Source organism: Electrophorus electricus, chromosome 3 (genome assembly GCF_041902795.1).
Source record: "Electrophorus electricus isolate QZ-2024a chromosome 3, ASM4190279v1, whole genome shotgun sequence".
NCBI classification, from domain to species: domain Eukaryota; kingdom Metazoa; phylum Chordata; class Actinopteri; order Gymnotiformes; family Gymnotidae; genus Electrophorus; species Electrophorus electricus.
This window is the reverse complement of record NC_137499.1, coordinates 13,200,812-13,224,413: the sequence shown is the minus strand read 5'-3', so window position 1 is coordinate 13,224,413 and position 23,602 is coordinate 13,200,812. Positions and strand designations below refer to the sequence as shown.

General features: G+C 39.7%; 1 protein-coding gene and 1 pseudogene across 10 annotated transcripts; both read right to left on the bottom strand.

Annotated features, from left to right (window-relative positions):
- Positions 1 to 200: 200 nt before the first annotated feature.
- On the bottom strand, positions 201 to 23,247 carry LOC113583703 (poly(rC)-binding protein 3). 8 transcript variants are annotated; one of them, XM_081710425.1, is made up of 13 exons: positions 23,200 to 23,247; positions 15,477 to 15,639; positions 15,332 to 15,355; positions 15,203 to 15,235; positions 14,959 to 15,075; positions 14,687 to 14,818; positions 14,353 to 14,481; positions 13,900 to 14,046; positions 13,286 to 13,327; positions 12,940 to 13,018; positions 12,536 to 12,588; positions 12,111 to 12,280; positions 201 to 3,122 (listed from the first exon to the last, which is right to left on the bottom strand). In XM_081710425.1, exons 2-13 carry the CDS (start codon positions 15,549 to 15,551, stop codon positions 3,002 to 3,004), a joined length of 1,122 nt encoding a protein of 373 aa, XP_081566551.1. In that variant the 5' UTR covers positions 15,552 to 15,639; positions 23,200 to 23,247; the 3' UTR covers positions 201 to 3,001. The 8 variants fall into 8 exon arrangements, with proteins under 8 accessions (XP_081566551.1, XP_081566550.1, XP_081566552.1 ...); XM_081710424.1 differs by lacking the exon at positions 23,200 to 23,247 and adding an exon at positions 18,878 to 19,625; XM_081710426.1 differs by lacking the exon at positions 23,200 to 23,247 and adding an exon at positions 18,878 to 19,625 and having other exon boundaries at positions 12,940 to 13,015.
- On the bottom strand, positions 3,136 to 7,443 carry LOC113583692 (leucine-rich repeat-containing protein 3 pseudogene; annotated as a pseudogene). 2 transcript variants are annotated; one of them, XR_014122608.1, is made up of 3 exons: positions 6,807 to 7,443; positions 5,994 to 6,075; positions 3,136 to 4,892 (listed from the first exon to the last, which is right to left on the bottom strand). The product of XR_014122608.1 is annotated as a leucine-rich repeat-containing protein 3 pseudogene, transcript variant X1 (transcript). The 2 variants fall into 2 exon arrangements; XR_014122609.1 differs by lacking the exon at positions 5,994 to 6,075.
- Positions 23,248 to 23,602: the final 355 nt, after the last annotated feature.

Sequence of the window (23,602 nt, the reverse complement as noted above, 5' to 3'; positions counted from 1 at the left end):
GCGAGAGATTGGCTATTTTATTTTGTTTTGATCTGGAGCCATCAACTGACTCAGAGTTGACAGAAATAACAAATAATTAAAATAATAATCAGATAATACTCAAATAGTCTGAATATGCCAAAACCATCATGTTGTAGCAAGCCATAACTCCTCATGATCCCAGTATAGTTGTAACTGTGAGCGGTAAGGAGGCGGAAACGTGCAGAGAAAAGTGAGATTTATTAAGGGCAAATCCAGATTCAGAGTTGTTAGGGTAGTCCAGGATCATAGAGCCAACACAGAGAGTATGGGATACATGATAAACCAAAAACACAAGTGCACAAAGACAAACAGGGGAAGCAGGCTACAACAGAAACAACCAAATAACACACGGGCTAACAAATGCAGGCTTCAAAAAACAGACAGGCTTTCTAACATATTCAAACATTCAAACACATAAATGCAAGCATTCAAATAAACACATTCCACCAAACAAACGCAATGAACAGCCAAAAACACACGGAATCAGACATGGTTTAAATACATGAACTTAACAAGGTAGAAACGAGGGACAGGTGTGGAAAATCAAATGAGGGGCAGAGAAAACAAAACTACGGCATGGAACAAAAATATACAAGACAGAGAAAACATAGAACATGGAAGCTGGGAGAGACTAATCGTGACAATAGTGCCTTGTGAGTGCAATCTTGCTATCCACAACAATTGCACTTTATATTATTAAACTGCTGAAATCTGTTCTGCTTTCATTGGTTAATTTCAATTCCTAGGCCAGTTTTGAATGTAGGAGTTTCTGGCCCTGAAAAGTGCATTAATTTTAAATACATGATCATCTAATACCTAAATTAATTGCCACAGTTCACTCTATGTTTGATTGGAGGATTAGGACAGAACGATATATATTTTGTAGACTGTTATAGTCTGGATTCAGTTAAGGGGAATGTTTAATTTGAAATGGAGCCAGCATGGATCTCTCTCTGGCTTCCTTTCTCTCCTAATTGGTCAAAACCTCACCTGTAGGGAACCAGAGGAATGGGCATCTGACAAATTCCGTCACTAAACATTTATTACGACACTTTGAAACTCTATTTCTTCCCACTATATGCCGTAATACATTTGATTTTTGTTTCAAGTTACTTCATTTAATGTTGAGGAGATATGAAATGTAATACATTAAAAAAAAATAAATAAATAAAAAAAATGACAGAGGAGCCACCAGGGATTTTGGGCACCATGAAAAGATATTTTTTTTTAAATTACTTAATGTTCTCATTTTTAGGGTCTCTGTCAATTACAGACACTTAGAAGTCGTCCTAACTCCCATTTTTAATAGGTAATCAGTAAGATGTAATGGAATACATTTTTAAAGCAACCCTCCCAAAGCACCCTCCACCTGTCTAAAGAGAGAGTTCAGAATTATTAACACGCAGTGGTCTTAGCATGGTAAAGGCCAGAGACGAACAAAACCCATCACTCCGATTCTTAAACTCTTACTTCGGCTCCCACTATGGTACAGTTAATGGTACAGCTTAATATTAGTTATTTATAAATACACTTTATTATTTAATTTTTCAATGTCTATGTAAAGCACTTTGAATTGCCACTGTGTATGAAAAGTACTATAGAAATAAACCCATCTTGCCTCACCTTGTCTTTCTAGGGGTGATGAGGAGGGGCAAATGTTAACGACACATTGGAGAACCTGTAATTGGACCTGTAACAGGAAAATAACAGGTTTCTGACAGGCCCTCTAGAGATAAGTCTATCACTGACTGGTGCACCATGTACATCTGGGCCAAGTCCAAAGCATATTATACAATATGTTATACTATACAGTATAATGCATTCTTAGCTGGAATAATTTCAGAGTGCTGTCAGAGACAAGAAGCACATATGCTAGTGGGTACACATGATCAATACTTGCTGTCATATTCACTTAAATACCACTCTTATTATATAAATGTATATATTAATTCAGCACAGTTGCAGAAAATGTATATCTATGACACCATATGCATAAGGTATAACACCATCCATATGCATAACGTACAACACCATAAAGCACTCAACACCATCTGTGTTACATCTCAAGGGGGGCTGGGCCTCACCCTCCACCCAGCTTCACCTTCTACTCAGCCTCCACCCAACCTCACCTTCTACCCAGCCTCCACCCAGCCTCACCCTCTACCAGGCCTCCACCCAGCCTCAACCTCCACCCAACTGTACAGCTGTACTTTGCATTGGAAAAGGAAGCCAGAAAAAATCACTACTAATCTAATGAAGTGCACAAATATAACCTTTAATTCAATGTGACTTATTGTTCCTGGTGGCTAATCTACCCTGTCATTTGGCTGTTAAATTTAGACATAGCATTCTAGAATGCAGATATGATCAAGGAGAGCCTATTAAGGAAAGGAGTGAAAAACGGAGGTACAAAGAGGATAACTCCCCCCGTGTTGTATCTAACACTGTCCCCTCTCCACAAGCAAACATATGCACACTGATGTTCATTGTCTTGGAGGACAGACTATCCAAGGCACATAAGCAAGGAAACAAGTGAGTTCATGATCTGTCCAAACAGCCTATTCCTTCAGCTGGGTGCGTCCTTTCGAAGACAGACAGACAGACATAAAGACAGATACATAATCACACACACACACACACACACACACACACACACACACACACACACACAGACACACACACACACATCACCACATTTACCAAACACATTGTACATTATCTTCATTGTTAATTAAACACAGTGTGAAATTCACCAAAACATTCACTATGGCTTGTAATTACAATCATGACTTGTTATTAATATGACTGAATGAACTGGGAATAATTAGTCTACAGATTATACTGGAGTTACTGAATATACTATACTACTACTGAGTATACTATACTACTACTGAATATTATATACAGCATATTTAGCAACATATTGAAGGAAATACTCATTCTGTCTGCATGAACTATCCCACAGAATCCAACATCCCCATCATCCCTGGTTCCCATTCCCATAGCAGGGATACACATTCGTTGTTGGGTAATCAGTGATGGATGAATTCCTGGGACTGCCAGGAATTACTTTCCCACTTCTGCTCTTATGGAAATTGGTTCTGTTAGGGCAGAGAAGAAATGAAGATAACACCAGGACTGTGTTCCATCAGAAAACCAACTGCAGACAAAGGAATGAAACAGTACACTGGGGCCTGGAACACCCATAGCATAACTAATACACACACAGATTCGCCACCCACTTTATTAGAAACATTTACATGTCAGAAACATAATGTAGGTGTACAATCAGAGACCATTACATATCTGTTGCCAGTTTGAGTTAGCCTCAAGCTAGGAAAATATTCTGTCAGTGATGGTTGTCTGGTTGAAAACTGACAAGGGATGAACAGGGTAAAGAGTAGCTGACGAATTATACCTTTCAACATATCGATTACAGACTATAATTGTTCATCTATAAAATACATTTATAAGGCAGATAAGTGTACCTAATAAAAGTGCAAACGAGTTTGGTGCATTGTATATGCTTCTAATAAAGTGGATGGTGAGTGTAACTAAATTCCCATTCTGCTGTAGGAACCTGTTATAAATGCAGCCTTTGACACAAAAAATACAATTCCAATATTCCCTAATGTTGTTTTGTTATGGATGTCTGACACTTATTTATGAAGACCTTGAGGAAGTCGCCAGCTGTAGAGGATTCAGAAATGGTGCTATAGAACTGTGCTGATAGTGTCTGTATCTTTTCTCTCTCTGGGGCTGCTGGGTAGGGCTCTGAGGTACTCCAGATGCCTGCGGGTACCCTCCTGGTTCTGTCGCATGTAGTACACCACGTAGGCTATCACCATGATGAACCAGCCAAACATGGTGACGAGCATGGCCACATCAGTGGTCTTGCGCTGGAAGCTGCAGAGGTTGACACCTGAGTCAAGCACCTGTATAATGGGCTTGTCGACGTACTCCTCCCTCACAGCTGTGTGGCAGTTCACCTTGTTCACCGTATCAGGGTTCAGCTGCAGCTCCCTCAGAACCTCCTGGAGGGCGCACTCACAGTGCCAGGGGTTTCCCGCCAGGCTGATCCTAGCATGTAGCCTAGCAAACGTCTCCCTCGGGACTCTCTGCAACAAGTTGTTGGATAAGTCTAAGACCCGTAGGCCCTCCGAGATGCCCTGGAAGGCTCCTTCCTCCACCGCCTCGATGGCGTTGTTGGAGATGTCCAACTCCTGGAGAAGGTGTAGCCCCTTGAAGGCCTGGCTGGGGATATAGGTGATACGATTGGAAGCTAGCTGGAGAGACACAGTGTCCTCTGGAATATCCGTTGGAATTTGGTTGAGATTACGGGATACACAGTGGACCATCTTGAGCTGGTTCCTCTCTGTGCACTTGCAGTCATTGGGACAAGGAGGCAAGGTACCGACTGAGAAAACCAGATACAAAACCCCTGTGATGCTCATCAGCAGACTATCACCCATATTACAGACACTGGCAAAAAAAACTTTCCAGTGCACTGGCTTATTTCTTATAATTCCAGGCCACAAATCCCCAAAGGACAAGTCAGCTACATTATTCAGCGATGGCTAGAATGTGGGGAGTTACTTCCTACATGGAATTTTGCAACATGCCTCCACCAAGCCATCTTTAACATACAGAATTAGAAACTTGGAAATATACTGAAAAACATGAATACAAAGGACTTCAGCAACTGATTTGAGCCTTGTCTATGTACACCAAAAAAGTCTTATTCTGGGCAGGGAGAATAAACAGCCAGCTGTGTGATTTCAGGATGGGTTTATACTACTAGAGAATGAACCACCTGCTCTGTGATGGTTTATTCCACTGGAGAGGAATCTAGATCCAAATCTTCGGGGCACCTGAGTTGAAAAATGTTGGAGGACAAATTGTTATTAACACTACAGTCAAAACACAAATGCATCTTCCATCACAGTAAATCTGTCATTCTGTTTAGGTTTGATTGTGATTTATCCTACAGTCCCCCGATGATGAACTGAAAGAGATAAACAATGAGAAATTTAAAAGCAAACTGACCCTAAAGTTAACTGGCATGGACTGCAAAAGGTTATAGCTGATTCTTTATAACTAGTGTTATTTTATATTTTCCTTTGTAAAATCAGCATTGTAAAATCAGCTAAAGTTTGTAAACAATATTTTATCTCAGTGCATAGAAATGTTTTTTTTTATACATTTATTGGGTTCATGCTTGTTACTTTATGCTTATAGAGGCAAACTGTTCCAGTAAAGGGCATGTTATAATATTTTTGTTAGCTAATGGGAAAAGACACTTTTGAAAAAAACGTATAAAGGGTTGTAAATAAGTCAAAAAGTTTTACATTATAAAAATAGTTTCTGGTTTAAGAATCATTCCTAGAGACTTTTCCAGGGTCTCATACATGAGGCTAGCACTGCAATGATTGCAGTAATTAATACACAGATTGTAAATGTACCCTGTTTCAGCCTCGTTTACCAATTACTTTATGTATCTGTAATGGGATACTGGACCATTCACTTTCAATTTAAGAGCCAGACACTGAAATAATATGTTGTCTGCATTTTTATCTGATGAAGTCGTGCATATCATCAATGTGCTCTTTTAATTTTCTTTTGTTTGCAGCCTCTCCTGTGTTAAATAGGAGCTGATATAATCTAGAAACATTTTAACAGTTTTAGCTTGGTCTTGAAACATTTAAATGTAGAATCATTGAAAACATTTTGTCTACTTATTAGGCACACAACCAGATGTATTTATATGGCCCATTTTAAATATCCTGGAAAGGGTAACATTTACATATGGTTTTAAATACCATGGAAAATATTACATTTACATTTTGCTTTTTATCAAAATCACATTTGCATTGCTGTAATGCACTCCACAACCTTCGCTTGGAAGGTGAAGCTGCTGTATTATTCTGCTGTATCAAGGTTACAGGTTCAGACCCCAGCATGACACCTCTGACCTGCAAGCTGTATCCGAATTCTCTTCTACTTTTCCCTCTCAGGTCCACATACACAAAACAGCGGTCATTTTCAGAGGTCTGTCTGGGAAAGTCCAAAGGTACATTCCTCAAAATGTGAACTGTGTATTTGTAAACAGCGTTCTGTAACACAGCCTTATCTAATGCCTGCAATTTAAACAGCTACAACACCAGCCTTTATAGATACAAGATCCATCGTGGAGCCTTTGTTTCAGTGTTAAAGTGAACAATACTGTGTGAGGGGGATGGAGCACAAGTCACCAGTACTGCTCCTTTCTAGCTTCAGATATGGCCAGAAAATAGTTAAGTATCAAATACATTTAAATACATGACTTACAGTCAGTTCTTTAGTAATAAAAATGATCCATGCCTCGACAGATAATAACACTGAAAATAATGTACAGCATTCTATATAGATGCCACAGAAATTTCAGGAGGATCTGCACTAAGTACAAAATGCACAGGCGTGCGTACACACACACAAATTGACTGACACTTTGTGTTTTAAAAGTGCTTTTATAAATGTTACCATTTGTTACCCCCAGATGAGGTCATGTGTGCTCATAATCTACAGATCTATACTTGCCTTGATCTCCTCATAAACCTAGTCTGCTGATACAGCGACCACGGCTATGTATTAAACTGTTTTAATACAAACGTTCAACACCGCTACAATATTATTTATTATTGCATTGCAATGGAAGTCAACAGTACAGCGTTGTTACATTTGAATAAGATCGTAAAATGAATAACAATAAATCAGTCATATTCAAAAGCGAATTCAAGAATTCTTACCTCCGAGTGTAACCTAAACAAGAAAGTTTAGCGAATGTCTTTTTGATACATCTCCAGTGGGATTAAAAACTTAATCTATACTACAGTCATCTCCTGAGAAAGTGCGTGATTTGAGCGCAGGGAGTCCGCGGGTCTTCACACACTTGTTGCCCCGCCAGATTCTCCATTTTACAGGGGTGTAGCGGAATATGGTATTTTTTTCTAATCGGAAGAGCGACGATGGGCTTTTTTTCTTAGCAAAAATAGAACACCCTCAGGGACAGCACCTGGTGCGGAGAGAGGGCTGTCTGCATACGTTCAATGATGACGTGTCCAGGCTTTCCGAAACACACAGTAGCATACGTTCACATTACGGTTAAGGTAACCCAAACGCGATTAGCCTACATTTGAGGGAAATATCTTTCGCTGAGGGAACAGGAGAGCAGTTTTGTGGACAAGGTCTAATTTTTAGAAGAGAAAGTTTAAATGCCGATCGCTTTATATTCAACAAAAAAGTGGTCTTATAATCTGAACTATATACTGTACTTAAATATTGTTTATGTATTCAGGTGTCACTATTTATTTCAAAGGGAGCGATACAATTTTGTTAATTATCTTTATTCGAATGTTGGAGTAAATTAATCCTGATGAAATTCAATTTAAGGTAAGTGTCGCTTAAGGTAATAGGCCTTTGCATAAAACCACACAGAAAGCTTTTTTATTATAGGCACATGCAAAGTAGTTAGGGGGAGTGGGAGAGGGGGAGAGAGAGTCAGAAAGAGGTAGAGAGATGGAGAGAAAGTGGAAAAGAGAGAGAGAGAGAGAGAGAGAGAGAGAGAGAGAGAGAGAGAGAGAGAGGGTGATCAATCCTTTGTACATCTTTTACAGCAGATTTTTCACAGCTGGGGCTATACTATTCCATATTAGTTTAATGGAAAATCAATCGAAAATAACTGGTGAGGATAAACCATGCTGCATTAATGAAGTTAAATCAATTGAAAGAAACTGGTCAGAATAGAGAATCATTCTGCAATAATTAAGTTCAATCGGTTAGTGTTCAATAGCCATTAATCTATCTGAATTTTAACATGTGCTGTGAATTTATTAAATCATATAAATCTCAGTGTGTTCGCTTTTATTAAGGATTAAAGTAAAACAGTGATGTTGGTACATCTGAGCTGTAGTACTTATTTCATTTAGCTGTGTAACATCCAATAGGCAACAAATGCCCTGCTTCCTCCTTATTAGTTAGCTGATGAGGTTTGAATTTTAAATACAATAGCGAATATGGAATATGTTTGTATCAGAACCCTCTCTCCACAGGTCATTATGACCACAGGAAAAAAGTCAAAATTAGTTGTAGTGCACTAGTTCAAAATGTCATCTCAGACTAACATAAACTTAAAAGTGTATATATATATATATATATATCAGCTTCATTGAGTTCAGTTAAACCTGACTGGGCTATACCTGGCTGCCATAGCAAAGGGAGAGAGAGAACTAGTCAGCTTGCACTTGTGCTCACGATGTTCTCAAAGTCCTTCTGGATTGTCCTGCTATCCTGCATAGAGCCTATAGGCTTTAAAGACTTCCTCAGCCAGACCGCCACAAGTGAAGAGCCCTGCCTCTGTCTGTAGAGTGTGGCTGTGTAGTTGTACCTCAACTATGACCCTGTCATGCGTATTATGGAGCAGGTTTCTGTCCTGTTTCTCACGTCTTCCTGATTAAGTAAGTGTGTTAGCATACTGAGCCATCAAATCATTCCAGTTAAATGGCTTTGCTCTCATCTGGAATTATACGCTATCATCTGTTCCCACACTTTGGCAAATTTCAAGGACAGCTGGAGAAAAGAGAATGGAGAGAAATTGTTGACATAGGAACTGTGGACTTTCTTTGGAGTAATACCATGCAAGAATAATGTTTTACTGCCAGTAAGAAATGAATCTTAAATATTATTATTTTTATTTATTAATTTATTTGTTTGTTTATTAGGGCTCCACCCTGCCTCGATTATAAATATGGGCAGTGGTAGCTCAGTGGTTAGTGTACTTAACTAGTAATTAGAAGGTTACCAGTTCAACCCTCATAACTGGCAAGTTGCCACTACTGGGCCCCTGAACAAAGCCCTTAAACCTCAACTTCTTGAACTGTGTTCAGTTGTAATTGTAAGTTGCTTTGGATAAATGTCTCAGCTAAATTCTGTAATGTAACCCTATTGGGAGAAGGTCAGGGCTAGCATGCACCTGCCCCCTTGTGGTGAAAGAGGTTTTGCTGGTTAACAGTAATGCAGATGCAAAACACAGCATTGGTTTTCACTTGAAACAGTATTTACCAGCTGAAGACTGCCGTAAACATAGAAAATGCAAACCGAGTGACCCCCCCAGACCTACTGTACTGGTCTGTTACTTATCAAGATAGGCTGGCCTGTTGGTATATAACATTGAATCACCATGGTGCAATTATGGCATTGAATTACGGATGTACAATGTAATTAGTGATGACCTTTAGTGTATATATAATGTTCATGTAATATATAACATCGAATTAGTTGCATTGCCTGTAAGCAGCAAAAAATGTACATTGTGCAAATGTACATTACTCACGTAATGATGTTTAAATAATGCATACATGGAAAAAACATTTAAAGCCTATCATACAGCATGCTATGCTATAAACAACTAAATTTCCAGAAAGTTAAATAGAAATATTTATACTTCAAATGCACATATTAACCACTACTGTGTTCAAAATGAAACTGAGAATCTAACTTTATAACCCAGATGTACTTTTATCATCTGGATATGTTAGCATGGATGTTAGCATGGCTGTAGCTTGAAGATGCACTGCTACAAATGACATGTTTTAAAGATTCACATCGTTACATTCAAATGCAATTAGTAATTTTCCTCTTCTAATTAGAAACATCACAGTCAAAAATCATCTGGAAAAAAATGCTGAATTATACCTGTGACTAACAAAACAAAAACCCAATCACTAAATGTCTTCTCATTATGTTTATCATAGGATTACAGTCAAAACAGAATTGCTTACAATACACAAATATAGCAGATAACAAATATGGCATTTAACATGAATTTTTAACACACTGCTAGGTCATGTTTCCATGACATATTAAGCTACCAGAAAACAATAAAATGTCTGAGTCAGTGCAAACCAGTCAGTCATCTCCAAGTGCAGGGCCAGAGAAACGTTTGATGTTCTGGTCATCTTATGGAGTGCTCTATAAAGATCTTGACAATAACACTGCAGGCATATTTAAGAAACAAGTTCAATTTGCCTGCAGTTTGAACATTTTGGCTACATACACATTACCAACCTGGAGTGAATCAAATCCAATTTTTGCCTTAATGTGTGGACGCACAAATACTACAATCGATGTTTTATTTTTAATCAGATTTGAGTCACTTTTGTATGTGCTCCTAGATCAGATTCATATCCAGTTTGTGAATGTGCCATGTGTGAATGAGAATAGCCAGTTCAGAATGCATGTGGCTTTTTGCCTATATGCACCTGTTTAACGCTGTTGTCGTTAGCCAGCACCAGCAGAGCATGTTCACACAGCCCGTTCACACAGCAGGTAAAAGTAGCCCAAATCCAATCTTTCCTTCCATATATGATGCAGATTTGTCATTTAGATGGCAGTGTGAACAGGAAAAACCACACTGAATCTGACATTTTCAATTCCAATTTGTACCATTTCATATGTGGTACATATGTGGTATATGTATCTGATACATGGCAATGCAACTCAGTCTGATCAGCCAAATTGGAATTCCTGCGACTTTTCATGCAACTTCAGTCGTTATAATCTCACATTACCTTGAAGGGCAAATGGATGTGTCGCGAATGGCCACCCTCCTCATGTCCCTGATGTCACGGTTTCCCTGTCTTCCTGCACTCCCTGGTTCCATGCCTTAGTTTCATTTTCCCCACCCCTGTCTGTTCCTCTATTCCATTCCTTGTTTTAGTTTCCGTTGTTCCCATGTTCACCTGTATCTGTTTAGTGTCTGATTGTCTTGCTTATTTAAGCCCTGTGGTTTTGTCTTCTGGTTGTTGGTTATTATGGTAAGTTATGTCTCTCTGTCAGGTTTGCATCGGCATTTTTCTGTGTACTCCAGCCGTGTGTTATATTACCCTCAGCACCCCTTAGCCTCTGTTTGTTTTACCGTTCATGTTCCCTCATTTAATAAACCGCCTCCTGCATTTTGCATTCTACCTCTCGTCTTGTTCCTGTCAGAAGCGTAACAGGATGACTCAAACATTTGCGGTGATGCTTCTGTACAAACAAAATTTGAAGGCTCTTATCAACTGCTCCCTTTTCTCATAATTTGTTACCAAATTGTCAGCTGGTGTCCGCTGCAGAATAACACGAGCATTAATTTGTTTTCTGCATGTACATCACATTTTTTTCTATTGTTGGAATTTATTTAGATGTATACTCATGATTAGTAGACCATGCCTTTCAGGGCATGATAGGATGGTGGGAGATGGGAAGAGAGGTTGTGATTAAAACAGGAGGACTTCCAGTTGTGACCTGTCTCCCAAACTTCAGTTATTTCATAACTTCATTTTAAGACTCGTAGCTTGTCTTGCTGGATTGCTTGATGACACTTTAAGCATTTCTGCATATTTACGATAAAAGGAGTGAAATAAGAACATAACTGATTCTATACATTCTGCATGCTATGTTTCTGTGCTAACAGATCATATGGGTTCAATCCAGAAGAGTTAAATTGACAAGAAAATAAAACATAAAGCTTTTACTGACAAACCATGAGCATTCTTTACAAACTACCTAAATTCTCAACAATTGCTGAATAAATTAGCTACAATACAAGAAGATCATAGACACATGAAACATAAGTTGTATATGGCACCTCACACTTGCACAGATGATGTCATTCCTGTTTTATGAAAGGAGTCACATACAGACTGAAATGTTCTTTCAATTCCATTCACACTTGCTCAGAAGCAAACCTAAGTAAACTGTCCATGTCACTATGGAGGCTCATGGAGTCCAAAAAGGGATACAATGGGATGATTTCATAGCTTTTCACACGAGGACAGCCCAGGGCTTCAAAAGGTCGTCATAGTAACAGGATCAGTCCACATTGCTGCCACATCCTGAAACCTGCCAACAGCACCTGGATATTACCTCTCTGAAGGGATACATCAAACCCATGCCTGGCATGAGAAATGAGTCCCTTCTTTTCAAGGTACGGGGCAAGTTACCCAGGACTGATTCTGTGGCAAGAATGACATGACACTCTCAGACAAATGAACAAACATTGCGATTACGCTTACCTGGCATTAATGAGATACTGTGCCAAGCTGATGTTGGCAGGTGTGCCCATGATGGTGATCTGACGATCTGATGACCCCTCCATGGCGTTAGCGATTTTGATCTGAGCCCCTGACATATGACGAATCTCATTGATTTTTGTGCCCTGGCGTCCAATTATGCATCCTATTAGCTAAAGAGAGATGTTATGGGTTATGAAGAATACTAAAGTATGAAAGGAGTAATTAAGTATGATGCAGTTTGAGAGGCAAAAATTAAAACTACTTTAGCTTTGCTTATACTACAGGCATGGTAGTAGATATACCAGCCTAAAGACATGTCGATGGGAACTGGGTGTTTTATTGTTAGCCTTGGACAATGTTAGCCTAGTGTGTGTAAGTCTAGGCTAGTGTTTGATTTTGACAAGATTAATAAAGTCAACACTCACATCATTTGGAATGGTAAGCTCATGAATACTGGTCTGTGAACTGGCATCCAGACCTGCAGAACAGTGATAGGATGGTGAACCATCTCTCACAGAACCATCTCTCACAAGCTTTGAATGTTATGGGATAAATGGCTGTAGCAAACAGAATGTATTTCATAATGGATGCAACATGTGACCGTTTTCTAGGCCTGTTTTGCTTTAGTAGTTTCATGACTGCTAGCAGTGCTCCAGCACTTCAGATGGATGCCGTCTAAATATTAACTCAGTGGAAGATCATGACATATTGACCGGATCTCTCCCAAGGGTAGAGGAGGTGAGGGCAGTGTGAGAAGAGTGAGAGAGTGAGAACAGTTCTACAGGAACAAAGTGAAGGGTGTGAGCAGGTGGGGTGGACAGGTACATACCAGGGAAAGTGGGTGTGGTCTGTCCAAGGGGGGGGAGGGGGGTTTGCTGCATACCCAGCTGATGGAGTTTGGTCAACTGCTGGGGAGGGGAGGAGGGACAGGACAGCTAAGAGGTTATCGTCACCACCCAGAAGCCTCCACATCCTCAATTAAGTTCTCTGGACAGGATTTAACAGATGGGTCAAGACTGCAGAGTTCTAACAGGACTAAACCTGACATCAGGCTGTGTGGATAAGGTCTGTGCTATTCCTGGTACAATTGTTAACATGTCAGTTAAGTTGAACAGCAGAAGCAAAGGCAGTAAAAGAAAGATAGATTAGTGAATTAAATAAACCACTCTACTCACATCGGGATGAGGGATGGCAAACTGCCCCTGAATGGTGTATGTCTGGAAAAGATATCACAAGGGAGGAATTCATCACACAAATGTCAGAAAAACTCATATTTTCTCTTAGGTGTCAGGCTTGATTTGTGCATCGATATATCATAAGATCAACCCAATACATCAATATATCATATGACATCAACCCAATATATAAAAAATGTTATGTGTGAGCCAATGTTTCACTCATCAGTTCTCACTCCTATTAACATCTGTAGAAAAAGAAGTAGTGTATCAGGACTGTATCAGGACTGCACAATATATCACTTGTTAATATCGCAGTGTTGGCCAATGTAATTTTGATATTGTGAAAAGTTACAAAGTGCAAATGAGCAATATTTTTGGTTGTCTACTACAAGTGTCCTTTCTAGATGAAATGGGTGCATTTATGAATCATAGCAACCACATGATCCAACAAACACAAATGATAATGTAGAATAGCCTTTATTACTGTAACACAGGGTTTTCCAGTGTAAGGTAAGGTAACTTGCATTAACATCACAGTATAGTATGAGTTCCCTAGTGTGCAGGTTGGAGTATACATGGTGAGAGGGCAAATGGTATGAGAGTGCACTCACAGGCAGTGGCTGGTGCTGCAGCAACAGGCTGAGGTTGGTCGCTGAGGGTGCCGCCAGCCCATCTGCCCTTACCTGCGCCCCGGAGAAGATCATGGGAATAGAGGCAGGCTTAGGCCTGTACGGGATAGTGGCACCTTTGGGTGGACACTGACAGGTCAAAAAAAGGCAAGGTCAGTTAGCAAGATTTGGACAGGGAAAGAGGAACATGGGTAAGGGGGCTCAACAGATGTCCGGAGCGAGATGAGAACAGGAATATTCAGCCTACCGAGAGACCTGCAGGGCCTCGGGTCCATATGCTCAACTTTATATGCACTGACACAGAAGGTTCCCACCAACATTTGGTCACCCAAAAAGTAAAGAATGTCGAGTGAAGTGACATGAGCCTCACAAAGCATTCCGCCCTGTTGTGTGAACCTTATAACACCACCTCCAGCATCAGCATGCAGACCTCACCACCAGCATCAGCATGCAGATCTGCTTCACACAGTGAATGATGGCATCTGGAGTTCCCGAGATGGTAACAGCGCGCTCGGTAGAGTTTGGTAGCATGTCTCCTGCCACCTGCACCTGGGCTCCTGTAGACTGAACACCAGGAGCAGCACCATCACCTGGAGGAAAGGCTACACAGCAACACTATGTCTTGTAGCTATATTGCATCAGCATGGCTTAAGCTCTGGACACTTGTGTTGTTTATTTGGTTTATTGTGATTTACTCAGCCTGACCTGTGTTATAATGATCAGTGGGAAAGTTAATTCATTTGAAGTAAGGCTGTGTAGCACAGCTTACCTCCCTCATCTCCTTGATCTTAGAGCCTCCCTTCCCGATTAGAGAGCCACACTGGCTGGCTGGCACTAACAGACGCAGGGTCACTGGAGGTTTACTGGTGGCCTGGCTGTTACTCATGGAAGTAACAATGTCCTGAGAGGGAGGGACACACTCAGTTCTAGTAGATGTTGACCACAGCCTTCAAAAATAGTCAATCAAGGGTAATGGGTAGGGGTGGTGGTGTTTGAGCTTGTTTCTGCACTGAGCTTGATAACGGGAGGTAGATGAAGTACCTCTTCAAACTTGTATGCAATCATGGCAAAAGCCTTAAATATGGCATCTGTAGGCCCTGTGATAGTGACTATCCTTTCGGGACAGGTCCCTTCTGAAATGTTTATACGGGCACTGCTCTGTGGAGACAGTACAGGTGAGACAGTAACTCGTGAAGCATTGTGGAACAGGAAGCAGAAAGGGCAGGAGGAACCACTGCAATGGAGTCTGATGTAGACAATGTCTGAACCACCAAAGTAAACCTACCTCCTCACGCATTTTCTTCACTGTTTCTCCTTTCTGAAAAAAAGAAAATAGTGTTTTTTTGTAAGACAGTAAATACACATGCAGTTAAAAATGAGATGTACTCATCCATAAAAAGGCAGGTTTTCTCACCTTGCCAATGATGCTACCGACCTCCTAGAATGTGAAGTGATACCTAAATTAGAGTGCTGCTGCTATTCAAGTATAAAATCCACATTGTTTAGCCCTGGCCCCACTGAAGAGAAACAATTGTCTGGCTCATGTGGTTGACTTTTACCTTGCCGTGCATGAGGAGCCTGATGGTAAGATTGACTCTGAGTCCCCCCTCTGATTGGACATTGGTATACTCCATAGCAGGGGGGAGGATAATGGGTCTTGGTTTGACAGTTAACAAGGACCTTTAGGTGAGTTTGGGAGTAGAGGGTTTAACAGCCAAACACCTATGGGTAAGTAGAAAATCAGGTGAAAAAAAATGGTATATAATTTATTTTCTAAAGGGTTACAATTTTTTAATGCATTCAGGTGTAGTTTAAAGAATAAAAGAATCTTACAGAGAACTTTGTTAAAATTTTAAAACAACAAAAGCTGAATGGCATCCCATTGTAAGAGTATTTCTGGAATTCAAAGGCAGCTCGGGAAAGGTCAGAATACGATCTATGGATTTACCATTTCCAGGACAAGATAAAGTGTAACATCAAAATTCTGCATTCTCTAATTCTGCCCCTCTCTGTAGCCTATAACATAGTCTGAGAATATCTGAGGAACATCTTACAATTATAAATATAAGGGTGACACAAAGACATAGATGAGTGCCTGAGTCTCTGACAATGGTGAGACATTTCTTTTCGCTCATAAATGTTTCAGCACCTTGCAGGCACAAGGGTATTGAAGAAGCTTGGATGATTATGGAGGAATGGGACTGCAAACAGATGTCCTACAATCTCCCACAGAATGCCAGATTATGTAAAATCTTAAATCCAGATTATCCACATCCAAGGGTTAGAGAGTAGCATTTTCACATAACAAAAATAATCCACAGAAAACCATGATGACCAATGCAAACCATGAAGGTGACCAAGAACCTCTGACAGAAGCACTAATAAGATCCCCTCGAGATGCTGAGGGCATTAGAGAAGAGTGTTTGGATGAGTAAGAGATAGCACAGGGCAAAGAATATCAAACCTTACTTTTCATGTTTTAATCATTCTGTCCATACAATGCTAAATACATACAATGAGAATAATCATTACAATACTAAATGAGGTTGTTTGGATATTTGGTTCTTCTGCTTTGAGCTACTGCAATAATATGAGACCAGAGCAGGAAAAAACTGACCATACATGGTGGGTATGTCTGTATGTCTGTCTGTCTCTCTCTCTCTCTCTCTCTCTCTCTCTCTCTCTCTCTCTCTCTCTCTCTCTCTCTCTCTCTCTCTGGGACTAGTTTAAAATATGGCTCGATTGATTTCGCTTAGTGTAGCAGTTATAAACGTGATGTTTTAATACATTCTGCAATTTCTCCTAAACACGTGCAACATAATTGTATCATTTTCTATATAAAATTGGGCATGTATGTTTTAATGAGTGTAAGAAGTCTTGTGTGAGGTGTGTATATTTGGTGCATGTTTCTCTTTCTCCTGAGCTGCACTGACTGCATTCGTTCTTCTCGGGACTTCTGTTTCTTGTGATGACCATTTCTCTCAGGTTATGGACACTAAGTCTAGTCAGAGTCTGTCTCTCTGTCTCTGTCTGTCTGTCTCTCTCTCTCTCTCTCTCTCTCTCTCTCTCTCTCTCTCTCTCTCTCTCTCTCTCTCTCTCTCTCTCACACACACAAACACTCACACGCGCACATAATCACGCATTAATGACATGGGTCGAGAACAAAGGTTTTGTCAGGACTCAGCCAGGGTTTTCCGTCAGTATTAATCTGCAGTTTAGCGCTTGCGCTGATCACGCAGAAAGTGTCTTGCGGTAGGAGCAGCATTTCTCACGACGTCCGACGTGGAAAGTGGGTCAAGCTTTCTGCTAACGAGCGTCTGACCTCTTTTGCTGCGGCTATCGAATTACGCACGCTTCGCGCTTGGCCGGGCGCTGTTCGAATCCCACCCCCACTCCACTGCGTGGAGCCTCTCGGCCTGGCGCCTACAGCTTCAGACATAACAAAGAAGGACGAGCCCGCTGATGCGTGAACGTCACAATTTGCAAAAGTCGATTTCAACAGTAAAATTCGTGTTTACGCAAGGACTAACGCAACATGGGGGTCTCATTTTTAGTACCCTGGTGTTCTGATTTTAGTATATTTGACACGATCTTCAACTCGGAAGGGCAGAAGAGTCAAATGCTGAATCACAAACAGACAAAACCGGGGAATGATGGCTGTGAAAGTACACATTTGCAGCTTATGCTTACTTCAGTTATTACAGAAAAGTGAACTGTCTCGGTGTATCTCAGTATATACTCGAAAACACGAAAAAATGCGCCGCTAAAACTAATATTAAAAAATGGCGGGTTGTTACCAGCTTGCCTTCAACGTTAATATGTCCTCAATTTTGTTTCATAACTACACTTTTCAAAATGGCCACAAAAGCAACTATGCGCAGGCACAGGTCCTAAACAGATCTGTCGACTTCTTGCCTCTAGTTATTAATTAATGTTTGGTGTTCATCAAATTCCTACAGTTGCAGTCTTCATTTACTCTTAGCAGAAAGAAAACATACATAAATGAAAAATACTGATTTGAAAAAAAAAGTCCAGAAAATGGTACCATTTAAATGTACTTTCCATACTAGTTCAAAGTATAGTATGAGGATACAGTTGCACATATTAGTATTAAAGTTTAGTAGAAGGCTCAATTCATTTTCAAGTTCAACTTATTAATAACTAATGTTAATGACTTAGCTTTGCTCTATCACACTAAACACAGTCCAAGACTGACAACCAGGGAAACTGCTATAATCTCAGTCCCTATCAAGACTATGAGAGTAGTCTTCAGTGTCTGGAATCCTGTCACTTCCATGATATATTTCATGTGATTCTGATAAAACTTCCTTAAAGTCAGTGGATTTGAATGGATTAACTGGACATAAGTACCCAGTGATTCATTTAGGCTACATTATTTCCCATTAGAGATGGATGCGCTGTTTTGTAGACAGTGTGGTAGTGTGATTAAGAGAATCTCAATGAATAAGTCTCTTGAGGGATGGAAAACGCTTTATTCTGTGCTGTGCTATTGTATTTGTGTAATTAGGTATAATAGCTCAAACACACATGTCCTTGACAATCAAATCAAACCATTCCCAAACAACGTTCACAAATATTTATGAGACAGGAGTAGGTCATTATGATTTAATGATGAATTGCATGTAAAAATGGCCTAGTATCCCAGAGCATTATCAAAGCCAGTTAAACCAAAATATATCCAAAGATAATATATTTGTTTAGAAAATGCTGTATTACATAGCACAATATGGCCATCTATGAGATACCCTGATACGTTAATACCTTGAATTCTTTTAAAAGACTTGGCACAACTAGTTAAAATGATTGTAATGTCAATAATAAGGTTGTAATGTCAATAATAAGGTTAACTTTGTTAAATTGATCATTTTAAATATTAATACATATTTGGAACACAAATCACAGTTTGACAAAACACAAAACACCTTAAAAGAAGCATTACCTCAGGTGTAGCTGGAATCCAGTGGCTGCCACTTTCAAGGTTTGCAAAGTGATTATTAAAAACAAGAACGACAAGCAGGAAAATGATTTCTCTCTTTGACTAAAGTCAGATCAAACTGCAGCTTTCGATTGGCTGGATGATTCAATCATGTGAACTAGTTGTCACAACACGTGACTTTCTGGTTTTGGACAAAAGGTGAATACAGACATGTGTAGTTGGATTCGCGTGATATCGGGGTGCATCCCTGAACTTGGGACAGTGTTGGGACAGTGTTGGGAATGTGGAAATCAGGTCATAGATGCTCTCACACAGGGGTTCCCATCCTGAGGGTTGCTCATAGCCACCCAGCGTGCCATTACTGGCCCGTGTGGCTCATCTTTCTTTTGCAGCCTCAGTTTCCTGATTGTGCAAATGTCTTAGTGCAATAACAAGTATGTCTGATATAGAACATAGGGGAGGTGTGTCCTGATGTGTCTGATATAGAACATGGCGGAGGTGTATCCTGGCATATAACCCACTCCTTGTTGTGGACACTACACAAACAGCCACAAACAAGCACATTTGAGTCGTGCTGTGCTGCGCTGCAGTAATGTTAATGCTGGATAAATGTTGTATTCTATGTTCTGCACCCAACTTCTTCCATCAGACGTTGTTACTCAGAGTTATTCAGAGTTATGAGATTTGGCTGCATCCTCTACAGAAATCCATGGTCGTGTCAGATGTTGGGACATTTGTGGGGGGGATTAAACTCCTGTCAATAAGACTGAAGCCCCTCCATCAGAGCTCAAATAATTTACATGCACACATATGATCTCAGGATAACACCAGGGGCGGTCAGACATGAGAAACCCCAAACAATATGGATTTTCTGACCCACTTCAGCCCACCACCCTGTGGTAATCAGACTTCATGAGAGTTCTTCCAATTAGTCCCCTACTAAATCTTTAAAAATGAAAAAAGCAATACTTCTGTATTGAAATTAAGACCTAAACACATTGATTCTTTGCTCATTGCTACAATCAAAATGGAGGACAACACATATCTTGGTAACTACTGAATAGCTCATGGGAATATTGCACAAATGGAGCATTAAATTTGTTCCACATTAAAGCATGTGGTGCACCAGTGAAAGGATGCTCCAGCAGGGAAAGTGCAGTTTCAATTCAAGGTTTTGGCTTGATTTTGGTTTAGAAATATATCAAGGTTAATAAAGAGATTATCAAACTAAATAATCTCCTATTTTAAACACTAAATTCTGTGAAACTGAACTGAGAAATGAAGAATACACCCTGCACGTCTGAAATGTGGTATGATGTCATAAGAACTCTAGTACTTTATGCTTTTCAGCCTTTAACAAACTGAAAAATATTACAAGTTGGCCATAAATTGGAGTTAGAATCCTGAAGAATAAATTGTTGTGGTCTTGGTTTCTGAGTGCACTTTGTTCAGATCCTATAAGGAAGTTCAGTTCAATCCAGTACCCTATTCATTTTATGTCATGATTATTATTAGTAACAAGTACTACAACAATAATAATAAATCATCATTTGTGCTTCATTATTGAAATGTTAAGTAAATTACCATCTCATAATCAGAAACCTCAGCAGGGATATGTGAATATGCTGAGTGCTTATACACTTTAGAAGTGTGAAATAGTAACACCTGAGACAGCCAGTCTCCAACAGGAACTGTTTTCCCTCAAATAAGGGTTATTATGTAAAGAGGTTATTACTTAAAGAGGTGAGCAGGGTTTTGGTGATCTGCCTGAGTGATCTGCCTGACTCTGCTTTAGCCATCTTATCTCTGTTCTAGCTGTAGACTGACCTACAATGCCTGTATGGTGTACAGTATTGTGAGCAGCACCAACCTAGTGATGGGCCATAGAACACCTGCAGTAACAGTGATGTAATGAGCCCACACAGGCATGAAGAGACTGCCAGACTAAGTATAGTCGAGTAGAAGTTGTCATAAGTGGTCTGACACACCTGCACTCTGGACCAATGCAGTTCTATTTAGTGAAGGAATGTAATGTAGTCGGTTACTGATCATCCACTGCAGTGCTGACATTTTGCTCTTTCTCTCAATACTCTTATCATAACAAAAGCAGTAATCTTAACAAGCCCACTCCAAAAGCTTGTCAGAAAGCCCTCAAACAATTTCAGTGCTTCTTATGTTCTTGACGTCAAAATATCTCAACTGCACCGTATATCCTTTCCATGTCAAGAGTGAAGTGAGGTTTGAGCTCAGTAGCCTGCAGGCAGAGCCTCTTACAAAAGCGAGAAAAGCCTCTCCCAGTCTCAGAAAACATCTCTACTTGGGCCTGGACATTCATCTGTACAATGGAAAATGGCTGACCTTCTTTGACTGCTGTTGTCATTGGGCACAGTAATGGATTGAGATGCCTATGAGCTGAAATCTATATAAAGTGATGTCTGTTGTACACTGGATGGGTGGAAGCCTTTGAATTAGATACAAAGATCACACTTCACTGTTGGTTTAATTGTTAATCTGTTTTGTGTGATGCTGTGTGAGTCCATGAAGGGGAATCTTGCTTATGATACATATTTATGAATGTTCCTCACATTTAATTTACATTTATGGCATTTAGCTGATGCTTTTATCTTAAAAAAAAACCCTTCCAATTATGACTGAGTACAACTTGGGCAATTAAGAGTTAAGGGTGTTGCTCAGGGGCCAAACTTTGGCAACTTAACAGGGGTGGGGCTTGAACCAGCAACCTTCCAATTACAAGTCAAGTACCTTAACCACTGAGCTATAAAAGTTAATAGATATATTTTCTGAAAAAATTTGGAGTCCCACCTATTTGCCCAAGTTTTACAAAAGATTTTGTAACACCTTCTGTTGGTTTGAATCATTAAAATTTAAGCTTGGTACACGTGTTTTATACTGGTCACACAGAGACGAGGACGAGTTATCACAGCAGACGCCAGCTTTACAAGACCTTCTACAGTTCCTCTCTTCCCCTCATCCTTTTATTTGCATTTGAATAATTCTCCCATTTTGAATCCTTTAAATTGTTTTCCTCACCAGCTCTGTTAATTCAGTGCACATGTTTGTGAGGTGAGAAACAACCACAACAAGAGTCAGAATAAATGTCAGGTTAGTACTTAGCTACTACACCATGATTTGGGTTTAGTCAAATAATCCAAAAGCAGTTATACACATTTTTACTATGCACATTCTGCAGCAGATGATGGCGCTCAGGCAATGTGAAGGTGTCTGCATCAGTTCCACTGGCTGTTTCAAGTTTTCTGAGTCCAGCTCATAGTCAAAAGTGATCCAGTGAAGCTTTCATGTGGGCCAATTTATTTAGTCATGTGTAATACACATAAAAAATTGAAAAACAGAACCATTACTGTAATTTAAAATATGGCTCTAAAAATCATTTGAACCCAAATCTCCGAATTGTTATGAAAAGCTTAAAAGTAAAAACAAACAAAACAATCAGAGTAGCTGTTCGCCAATGTTATGTTCTCAAATTTAGTTTCTTATTACAGAACCAAGACATTAACAGTGTGAGGCCTGCATTATACATTGTAGACACAAAATCCTGAGTGCCAGATTCCTCATTTATTTTCCTGTCACGTCTTGGTAACGAATCTTGCACCCATTCGCCTGTCAGGAAAGCTGCTACTTTCGTCAGTGACAGTTTCACCAAACTACTCCGCACAGCACGAACCCTTGAATGACGTTGCTTTGTAAATTTGACATTAAGTTACAATGCTGTGTTTAAAACACAGTGTAAAATATATTTTTTAAAGATACGAAGCACCTCATGTATCTGGATTGTAGTTCAGGGTTAGTTTAGCAGGTGTCAGGGTCTTTGTTTCTGCCTTTGGCTGCTTTTGCCACTGAAAAGACCTGAACGTCAGAGCTGGTTGCCCCAGAGAAAATAATTAAGTTAATTGCGCCAAAGTGTTTTGGTCTGCTAATGAGAAGCGGATATTTAATACTTCAAATTAAAAAAAAAATGTGAAATAAAGATAAATTGAAAGGAGAAAAATAACATTCAAACGTAAATCTATATAATCCGTGGTGTCGACGCCCTCCAGACCGAAAGCTGTGAATACATAACTAATTTCTTCTTCTCCGGAAACGCGAGATTAGCGAGCTACGTTCAGTATTCGCCAGACATTCGCGTAAGAATGGCTTGGTTACTAAAAATAACAGAACATGTACACTCTAAAAAACTTTACATGCAATTAATATTCTATTCTGATCATTTAACAAACTACAACCCACGACCGCACTAAAGAATAACATGTACACTCTAAAAAACCTTTCATGCAATTCATACTTACTGTGATCTTACTCAAATACAACGGTTTAAATGCTGATAGCATTACAAGACGTGTAAAGATCATGTGCGATTTAGCGACGAGTTCATATTGGGCTATACGACATCTTTTCAAAATAAAGTCATAAGTGTACCGAAATTCAAATGTACAATTGAACATAAGAACACTTGTGAAAAAAAATATTATACATCAGATTTTCTATATTTCACATTGACTAGAGTAGATGGGGCTCACTCTTAAATCACGTTACCCAGAGTCCCATTTGTGGCCTGAGGTGAAGTACACACAAGAAGAAAAACATTTCATGTGCATTTGAGCATGTGAAACATCTAACACATTTGTGAAATTAGATTATATGTCAAAGATCATATTTTGAGCTATTTTGAGGTTCTGTGGAAAAAATATA

Coding starts and splice junctions, on each gene's coding strand:
- LOC113583703 (XM_081710425.1), bottom strand. CDS start 15,551: ATGGAGTATACCAATGTCCAATCAGAGGGGGGACTCAGAGTCAATCTT. Junction 15,356..15,476: donor GGCTCCTCATGCACGGCAAG/GTAAAAGTCAAC, acceptor TTCACATTCTAG/GAGGTCGGTAGCATCATTGG. Junction 15,236..15,331: donor TCGGTAGCATCATTGGCAAG/GTGAGAAAACCT, acceptor TCTTTTTTTCAG/AAAGGAGAAACAGTGAAGAA.